The sequence below is a fragment of the Austrofundulus limnaeus genome, unplaced genomic scaffold (genome assembly GCF_001266775.1).
Source record: "Austrofundulus limnaeus strain Quisiro unplaced genomic scaffold, Austrofundulus_limnaeus-1.0 Scaffold140, whole genome shotgun sequence".
Lineage (NCBI taxonomy): Eukaryota > Metazoa > Chordata > Actinopteri > Cyprinodontiformes > Rivulidae > Austrofundulus > Austrofundulus limnaeus.
Window position 1 is genome coordinate 288,728 of NW_013952542.1, and position 10,242 is coordinate 298,969.

The window sequence follows — 10,242 nt, forward strand, 5'->3', positions numbered from 1 at the left end:
GCAAAAAACAGCTAAGTCAGCTTAAGCACATGGTTTAATAGCATCATTATTATGGGAAGGAACCCTATTTGGGATTTAGAGCCAAACACACACTCTCTTTCAAACACAAACGTCACTTTAAAAACCTACATACACTGCTTTTCTTTAAAGTTAGACATTTTGGAAAATACTCTTTTTGGCCAGTGATGGAAAATATGTCCACTGCAGTAAAAATGATCCAAGTCCATTTCTGAGGTGTGCTCATGCAACAAAACACGTCCACTATATTACATATCAGACAAGTGCCTTATTCTCAACCACAACATACTGACAACTTTATTTTTGGTTATTTTGTATTTTTCTATCAAGTAGACCTTTTTTTCCCTTAAATAATTCTTATTTATCTTTGAAAATGTTGAAATAGCCCAATTTCTTTCTAAAAACAAATAGTACAGAGGAAAGTCAAACTGAAAACTCTTCTCTTTGAATGCATCTTATTTTAATTTCACCAAAAAACTTGAAAAAGGCAGGGTAAAACACTAGGATGCTGCTCACAAACTCCTTAAAGTTAATATGTATTAATTTAAGGAAAAGAAATAATCACGCTACTACTAAAAGTAATGTTCATGTTGGAACAATGAAACAACTGCACTGGTTGTGTTTACTTTGCAGGGCAGTGTTTTGCCTCGATCATTCTATCAAAATGTTTAAATCTAGTCATTTAGTTCATTTAGTCATGATATAACAATAATACAACAAAGATACAACAATGAACGGCATCAAGCTCAATGGAAATGTACTGAACTGAATACTGCAGCAAACTATGACACTGAAAAGTGCAAGATGACAGATGATGGTATGCTAGTGATAGCTAATGTTAGCTTGTTGTTGCTTGGTAGTTTACTACAGTTGTATAGTTGAACTTGTGAAAATGTATTACAGTTGTTACAAATGATTCAAGTAAAGTTATATGTGTGACATGACACCCACGATCAGTGAACCAATCAACAATGGGCAACAATGTATCTGGGTTCATAAAATTGTGCTGGGATTGGACCATAACGGCTAATGCTAATACACCAGCCCTACAGTAAACAATAAAAAAGGCCATAAGAATAAACAACTATCTGTTTGCTACAGTCTTGRACTAACTACACCACCATCAGTGTGGCGCGATTTTTCTCCACCCGAKCTTGACAAAACCCTAACCAAATACATCAGTATTTCTTTTAAATACGCAGACACACATTATTATCTTTTGAAAATAGCACAATCTAAACAAAAATAATTGTGCTAATGTCAAATCAAACAGGGTCGTTCAAACTTTGTAAAAAATGTAATTATTTTTTAGTGTTTGGTGAAAATTGGATGTATGAAAAATGTTTCTATCTGAACAAGCTGTGACCTTTTGTATCAATCAAGCATTTGGCATTTCCTTTTTCTCAAAAGAAGTTCAAAGCAAAGACACAGTTGTACAAAAAAAAAACAATGAACCAAAAAACAGCACTGGAAATGGTTTTATCAAAACAAACTTCTACTACAGGTCTTGTAAACAATCATTATTTGACAAAGCGGTATGCTGGCCAGAGTTGCAATGAGTACCATCCTTTTGAGGGATTGGACGTTTGTCTAAAGGGATTAGCTGAGGGGATAAGCAGAATGTTTTCCCTATCTCTTGAGCTTAACTGAGCACGAGAGAGCAAAATAATACTTGTTTGGGCCTGGCTCATTTTCCATTTCAAAATAGATATTTATCCTTTTATCCGGTTTTCATCATCCACAAGGTTATGCAGGCACGAGCAGAGACATGGCTCGGTACGAAAGGCTGATGTCAAATTACTGCTGTCCRGCGCTCATGCACAGGCACAAGGACTGAGGCTGAGGACTGGAGGAAAGGCCAGCAGGCGGTTTGCTCTCATTACAACGCCAACAGACACAGATGGCCATGGTCAGAGCAGGAGATCAAATCCGTTGGACGGCACCCAGTGGGTGAGCTATGAGCCTTCCCATGGTCACATAGGACTGTAACTGGGAGATTTAGGCTTTGGAGAGGAGCAGAGTCGCCTTCTGTGACGAGAAATAATGAAAAACTCTCAAAAAAACATGAGAAGCACTTTAAATTTCATTTGAGGAATGGATGTTCGGTGGTCTCAAATAGGAGACAAGCAGTGGGTTTCACTTAACAATGATGGGAACATTTATCCACATCAGCCTGGTGGGGGGAACCCTAAATGATTCTCTCAGAGGGATTCACAAAAGATAATGTAGTAAGGATTTCATGCAATTAGTTTTGCTAGACTAACCGCAGTCAAAAAATAATAATAGTAGTAGTAAGAAAAAAAGATCAGACTGAGTCTTTTGGGAAAAATAGGTCAGATCTTAGCTTCTAGTGCAGACATCTTCCTTATTTTGCAAATAAAAAAGCTACTAAGAAAATGGAATAAGCAGAGAACAAAAAAGCAAGAAAGAAAAAAGCTGTGTGTCTTTCAGTCGAGGAGGTTGGTGAGTTAATATAAAGTGAGAACATGAAAGTAGGTGAAACTAATAAAATAGAAGAGAATGACAGCAGTTGAATAGAAAGAAGTGGGGGKTTGAAAGACGAAGAGCACAAAGAAGCGTTATTGCTTAGAGACTTATCTGTGATTTATGAGCGTGTGCGTGTTGAGTGGGACTTGTCACTCAACAAGCTTTTTAATTAATTTTGATGTAAAGGTTAAAGCCATGTTACAGTAATAACTAATCACACACAGAAGCTTGGTCAGAAAACCTTGGCATTAAATTTCAATAACCAGTGTAGGGTTAGTAGTAGTTTTTAACATACGGTTGTAACAACAATGTTTAGTATGTTTTTTTACATTTTTCTTTTACCCTTGAACATTTAAATTCAGTYTCAGATGTTGACTTGACCACCATTTGTTCTTTTTTTCCATCTGTGTTTATGYAACCAATTTGTCATCTTCCTCGTTTCATTGCTGCAGTTTTCTCCCCAGCTCTGTTTGACATGCTTCCTCTTTTTCTTTTCCTCCCACTCAGCTTTTGCGACTCYGAAGACTGATGTATGCCTGTTTAACACATGGAGACCGAACATTCATCAACAAAAGAGTTGCCTCGTGTGCGAGACTGCATGTGTAAATAAAGCTAATACTATCAGAGGCATTCCACATCTGCGCCTAAGCATGAGTGTGTGTGCRTTGGGGGTACAAACATGCCTCCTTGAACCTTCCTCCACCTGCCGCGACTGACTGGAGGCAAGTGYACTGAATGCACCGTGCTTCTTTCATTTTGCTGACTTTCAAATGTTGTAGTGGGCTTTGTTGCCAGTAGAGTGCCAGAGGTGAGATCCATCTGGCATTATAAAGAAATGTGTTGACAAAAAGAGTTCATTTCTGGAAATACAAGTGTGCTTTGAGAGTCTGTGAACACACGTGTACGTGTGTGGCACCAGTAACCACAAAGGAGCCATGAATTATGTTTACACCCTTCGTATAAGACCTTTCATCCATCAATGTGGTGTGTCTTTCTGTGTGCATGTGCACTCCTAATTTCAGACAAGAATGAGTGACTGTTATCGTTTTCCCGCCCTTGACCTGTTCCCGCWATGGTGACAGAAACCCCAGATTGAGAGAAGATTGAATGAGAGGAATGGAGAGAAAATTAAATAAACAAAAGAGAAAAACGACTGAAGGGAGCCAGAAAGTACTGATTCTTTAAAACGTATAGAACAGCCATGGGGAGGTGGATAGTCTAAATAGTTCCAAATTAGTTTTATTGTCTGCCTTTTTTGTCATTCACTCTATGGAAAACCTAATTTTCAGTAACAGCCTGTTGCAAATCGTAGACCTCCAAAYCCAAAAAAATGTTGCTACAATTGTCACAACGTGCTGTCATAAGAGAATTATCCTCAGAGGATGGATTAGCTTCTATTTTCCTCTCACAGACTTTGACCTTTAAGCCATAAATTGCAGATAGTTATCAGGAGACAAACTAAAACAGAATGACAGCAAAGGAGAGTTTAACCCCTGTTCCCTCCAGAATGAAACTTTGGCTCTGGTGGAGAAGTTTGAGTCCTGAAAGTTTGTTAAAACATGCCTGTGTTGCACCTCTCTCCCTATCAGCGTTTTGACATTATCCGGGGCTCTAATGAGTTTTCTTAGCTGATGCACACTGATGTGTGCACACGCACTTTATACGGCGTTTGAGCTGGCTCATGTTGAGGTGACATCCCCCTGCCAGTAACGAGGCCTGCTCTCGGGGAAGGAGAACCTGAGGTCGACGAGGCGACTATTATTCCGCAGGCTTTCATTTAGCGCTGGGYTAAAACCATCCCCACCCGTCTTTGAGCCAGGATTAAAGACCTTCAAAACCTGATGGAGAGAGAGAAAAAAGGAAAGGGGTACGAAAAAAGTTCAATGACAACAACAAAAAAAAAAAGAGAAAAAAACTCAGCTGTCAAAACTCAATGTCATTGTCTCTCAAAAGGGAATTGGTAATTGGCCAAGAGAGAAAGGGGAGAAGGAGAACGGGAACGAGAACAGGCCAAAGGTTTCTTCAGCTGACCAAAACTTTTTTTTTTTTTTCATACATATGCCGGACACGTCGGCTGTAGCCTCAGGCAGAAAAAGGCCAACTCATTTGCAAAGTAGCCTCACCTCAACAGGATAGTTCTAAAACGGTATTGATGTCAAAAGGGAGATAAAGCTCAACAGCACTGCCGATTGTRGTCGGATATATGAAAGACAAAGTGTGAGCACAACTTCCCTCACCATCACCACCCCACTGCGTTGGGGGGGGGGAGACGTTGCCGTGAGTCATAAAGAATCATCGCTAGCTTCKCAGTGGTTGCCCGAACCACTTGCTGAGAGAAGCAAAGGATATTTGATGAACAGAAAGAGAAATATCCTGACGTATTTATGTGGTCTGAAGTAAAACATACCAATAGGAAACAGACCTAACAGCAAACTCAATAGAAATTTCAAAAGATTTGCTAAATAAATTAATTTACACCCAGTTTTTCCTTGTTTTTGCATGTTGTGCAGTTAGTATGAATGGTTGGCCAAGATAAACTGTGGTTTTTCTTGCGTAAGAAGATGGTGCAATGGGAAATTGTAATCATTACCAAAAAGGCAGTCATGCCAAAAAGCAGGGGGGAAAAGCAGCAACGTTTTGGTATTTTGGCAATCATTTCAACAACAAAAAAAAAGAAAAGAAAATGAAAACAAATATGTTCTCATGATAAAGTTCTGGTAGCATGCCGGTACCTTCATGTTATTTCTGAATGCCATCATTTATTAACTATACCTGCTTTATTTTTGCATTTCACTCAGCTTGCCTTTTCTCAAACTATCACATTTTTAACCTCTTCCGAGCACAAAAAAAATGTAATTTTCAAAGAATTTGTTTCAGGTTTCCTGTCTTTCAATCCAGTCCTTTTATTTGTGCACAAACTGAAAAACAGCTGAAGTGAAATACTCTTTATTGTGCTTTTATTTGTTTGCAAGGGCACCTGTTCTACTAAATCCCTCTAAAACCTCTGCAGGAGGCTCTTGAGCAGCACAAAAATCTGCCATCAAAAGATGAGGCTCTCTCCGGGGCTCCTCACAAATCTTCGAGAATGCTTCACTGCCCGCTGGAGCAACAATGATAGTGATGGCCTCTATTTATTCTCGTTCATTCAGCACATCCTTTTTAATTTGCTTGATTTGTGCAGGAATTCACCTACTTGAGGGTTTAGGGGGAGGCTGAGGCGAGYAGATCAAAGGGCAGACCGAGGGCAAGCACCACTTCAAAGGGGTGAAGGAGTTGTTCAGTTGCTTCGACAAGACCTTAGAATGCTTAACCAGACTCAAGAAACACCAWGAAGCCCACAGATAGCTCTGTGACACTCAGTTTGATTGTATAAAGCAAAAAAATCTAATGAAAAATTTGACCACAATCAAAATCAACCCAGGCTTGTAGTGACAACAGAAAATCAAGACAATACTCATAGACTATTGTCCAACCATTCAAAGAGTCTTCAATGGCAGTTTACATCTTCACATTCAGACATTGTCGAGATCATTCTGACATTCCCAGTCCAAACAAAGCAATCTGCTATATCCAGAACAAGGTCCCTTATTAACTATTAAAACAAACATGTTTGAGGTGGTGTTGACATAAAACCCACTGCCATCTTGCCAAGGCCTTCGCTCTCACTCAATGAAAACAAAGCAGCTTGTCATCTGCAACATTACGCCATTAATATTTCAGCATCGCACGCAGACGGTGTCTTTGGTCTAAGAAGGGCAGATTGCTTAAGCTCATCTGACATCCCCACCTTGTACTTCACAGAAAGATTTAATCTCTTCAAGCCCTTTGGATATATTACTAAAGCTTGGAAGGCTTGTACCGATGGTCATTCTCCTGAGTGTGTGTGACGGTCAGAAAATGGGATGAAAAGAAAAGAGAGGATGCTCTTAGATATATTCACAGCCCTCTGCTTTTAATATTTGAAGGTAGTGAGCATAATACTTGCATGCTCTGGGATAGCAGGATTCACTTCAAAGGGAAATTGTGTTTAACCTAGAAAATGTGGCAATTCGGTAAAGCGGGTGGGATCAAAATGAGTGTATCTGATTCCTTGTGCACAGCCTCAGGTGTGGCTACGAACGTGCAATCAGTTAAAAGAAAAGGTGATATGACAGCACAGCTTTCAGGAAGATGTGTGGGTTTTTTCTTATACACATAGATGCACGGGAAAGTGGCGTTTTTAGCACACGTTAAGATTTCTGTGTCAAGTTAAAGACGGCAACGAATAAGCTCCTCTGTTAGTTTTTTTTTCAGCRCTGTTGTTAAAATGATGTGGTCTGTGTGTGTTCTCTCTTTTCCAACTCTGCAGCCACTGCCTTGTCTTTTGTGCTTCCGACACGCTTGTACGTTTGGAGTTCTTTTTTTTTTTTTTTTGCACTGTGCTATGTCATGATCAATTTACCGCTCGGCACATGACGGCCCCTAGCGCCTCAGAGGATTTGAAGGACTTTGTGTGCAATCCCAGCCTGTCTCGATTTTCTCTCCCACATACAAAACGGGCATTTGTATTCTTATCCCATTTTGGCCACCGAGCTAGACTATGTCCCAGCTTTTTTTTTCCTCTTCCAGGTATTATTTTGAAGAGGGATTGCGCCAAATCTCACCAAACAGAAACCAACTGGCTGTTGCAAACGAACCCAAGACCACTTACTTTTATTGTCTCTTTCCAAATACACAAAGTCGGGTTCAATCTTACTGGACGTTACCGTGAATTCTGTGTGAGCAGGGGTGTTTGTCTGTAAATACAGAAAGAAAGATGATGCTTAAGCATTTTGCAGACATCAGTCAGAGCTCAGGGTCAGGGACTAAAGAAAAACTGAGAAGAGTGACCAACTACAACCAGTGGAATACTCCCTTTTTGGAACAGATGTTCAGGTTACAGCCAAATGATACAGGAAATGGATCAATGAACCAGGGGTTTGACTGCAATAATGATGGCAATTCTACAGTCTGTAGATGTAAGGAAAGAGGTTAAAACAAAATGTAAATATTTCAACATACTGGTCTATCCATGTTCCAACACTCTAGTAATGTAAAAGAATGGATCAAGACCTGAAACAACCTGGACTCAAGGAATATGAACTTTCTCCATAAGGTGGCTGGGATCAAGCTTAGAGATACGGTGAGGCGATCCATCATCAGGCAGTGTTGTAGTACTCGAGACCAGTCTTGGTCTCAAGACCACTTTTTAATGATTTCAGTCTCATCTCTAGGTTGACTGACTTGATCTCTGGTAAGGTGGACTTGACTACAACACTATCATCAGGTCAGCTGAGGAGGTATAGGCATACATTAGGACGCCTCCCTTTTACAGGTTTTGTGTACTAGAAGGAGACCTCTAGGAAAACCTCAAAACTTGCTAAACATTTATGTGCTCTTTCTGGGTAAGTTTTGGTATTACCCAAGAAAAGCTAGTGATTGTCATTAAGTGCTGATTAGGTTTCCATTGTGTGCCTACTTTCTCTTCAACCTGACTATACATTTAGGCAGAAGCAACAGAATGGATGGAAGGAGGTTACATCCCTCTTACAGCACAGAACCAAACACCGTCTGGCAAGCACAGGAGCATAAAAGCCACTGTGTTCCATTTTCCAATTATACCTCATAACTCAAGCTCAAACAGAAGCTATAATAGTTTTTAAGCTTTTTGTAAGAAACACAACAAACCCAGAGACTTGTTTTTTTCACCATTATTTCACATTTTATACCAGAAACAAGAGCCGAAATGCTAAATAGCTTGGCTAATAAGCCACCAAAGCAAGAACATGTCTTCAAGGATATTTGTAATTCAACAACTGTCATTAGAGTTATGCATGGCACCCCGATTGAGCCAAAATACTATATTATCATTCCTCTTTCATATTCTGGTTGGAGCCTCTACTGCTGACAAGGCCGTAGCTGCGGGTGTGTAGTTACTCTCACGTTATTAATCTGGCTGGGAGCAGAATGTATTCACGCAACCCACATTTTGTGTTGCGTTGCTTATCCACTTTCTCTCTTTGTCTCTGCTTCTTCCCTCTTCCGTCTCTCTACTTTGCTGTCACTTCTCCACTTCCCTCTCCCTTCTCGTAAACTGCATGCGATGTTGCGGCAGCCTGATGATGAGAGTCCAACACCGGAGACTTTTATAGCAGAACCTCCTTTAACTCATCTTTCTAATTGAATAATGCACCATGGATTAAAAAAAAACTCCCCTCATTATAAAAAAAGACAGCCCCCCTTTGGATTAAAATGCTGAGGCGAACACATTTTCTGCATGCAGAGGTAGCTTGATGTAGTCAGTTACCTCCAGTAATGAGGTGAAAACGAGATCTGACCAATGGGATCTGATTTTTTAAGGGTGCGTGGCTCATTTCCTCTCAATGACAACATTTATGACTCCTCAACCAACAACCTTTCAATTAAACTCCAATCAGAATCAATATCAGCTTTAATGACTTATTAAACACATCCAAGCATCTAGTTGTCGCTCTCAGTATCTTGATGGCAGCCAATCCAGAACCCTCACCCCCAATTAATGTACGACAGCATAATTGATATACATTTTACAGCTCGTTGTTTTCTTTCTTTATCTTCACTGGTGAAAAATGAACATTGGTAGAAGTGCAATCTACAGCAAAGCACAGTATGTTCTGGTGGTAGCATAGCAATAATTAATGAGTCGAGTTGGTAAGAAGTGTCAGTAACATCTAAGCGCAACATATTTCACGTAACTAATGGGTTCAGAAGGACTCCTAAAGCATTCCGAAAAGAAACGTCTGCATAATTCTGTTTTTGTTTGTTTGTTCACTTGCTCATATTAAATTCTGGATATATATTTTTCATGAGCAAAATATTAACCCTGAATTCAAACTCAAGATGAGACTTACACTTGCATTACATCACGTTACCACATAATACTAAATTTGAATGCTCATTGCTTTTTATGCCAGAGTTTTGAACAAAGACCATCTTGTGATAAGAAGGGACCAAGTTGTTTTTGGTTTGGTCAAACTTTGCAAATGATATAATGAGATCTTGCAGGACTATCTAATTCTAGCATAACACATTTCAGCTCATCATCAGTACAGTTAATTGAGTTACAGCCATTTGTCTACTAGCTCAGGTCATTTAGTTGTGGCAGACATTCTGAAAAGGGTTGACTTCAAAAGTGTTTCATTGAAYGATTATTTTCTGAAGGATTCATTACAATCTATCCAATGGTTCATGAAATGTGTAAATAACAGACAGGCAGAGTTGACTCCAGTCAGTGAASGCAAAAGTTTAAGAACTAAATCATGATCAGTTAGAGGTTAGAGTATGTGTTMGGTTTGACTCTCACACACTAACATTCCATATTTTAGCCAAATATCAGTAAATTGCTGGAGTTACTAAGGTTGTTTTGCTGTCATGACCAACTTCAATGGTGTTTATGCCAAAAGTTTTTTAGTTAATAAAGTACATAAATAAGTTTCATTAAAGTCTATCCACTGGTTTATGAGGTCTTCTACCAAGAGACCATGACTATTCAACTGGTAGCACACAGACCACATCTGGCCAGGGGGTGACCTGTTCAACCACCAAATTTATTTTTTTTTTTCAAAATTATGAAAAATGCATTTTAAGTCTTTAAATCAACTTTAAACTTTACATTTAAGATTCAATGCAAGCCCCACCCAACACACACACACACACACACACACACACACACACACACAC

At 39.5% G+C, this 10,242-nt stretch overlaps 1 protein-coding gene across 7 annotated transcripts in view; it reads right to left on the reverse strand.

Annotated features, from left to right (window-relative positions):
* Nucleotides 1-10,242, reverse strand: part of pcdh7b (protocadherin 7b) — a 144,563-nt gene that overhangs the window by 108,495 nt on the left and 25,826 nt on the right. Inside the window, exon 2 of one of the 7 annotated variants that reach the window (XM_014016173.1) lies at nt 3,729-4,343. The exons of the other annotated variants lie outside the window; for them this stretch is intronic. Within the exon in view, the coding sequence (XP_013871627.1) occupies nt 4,185-4,343 (159 nt within the window). The 3' untranslated portion in view covers nt 3,729-4,184. Of the gene's footprint in view, nt 1-3,728; nt 4,344-10,242 lie in introns of those variants that run through there. 7 annotated transcript variants of the gene reach the window in all.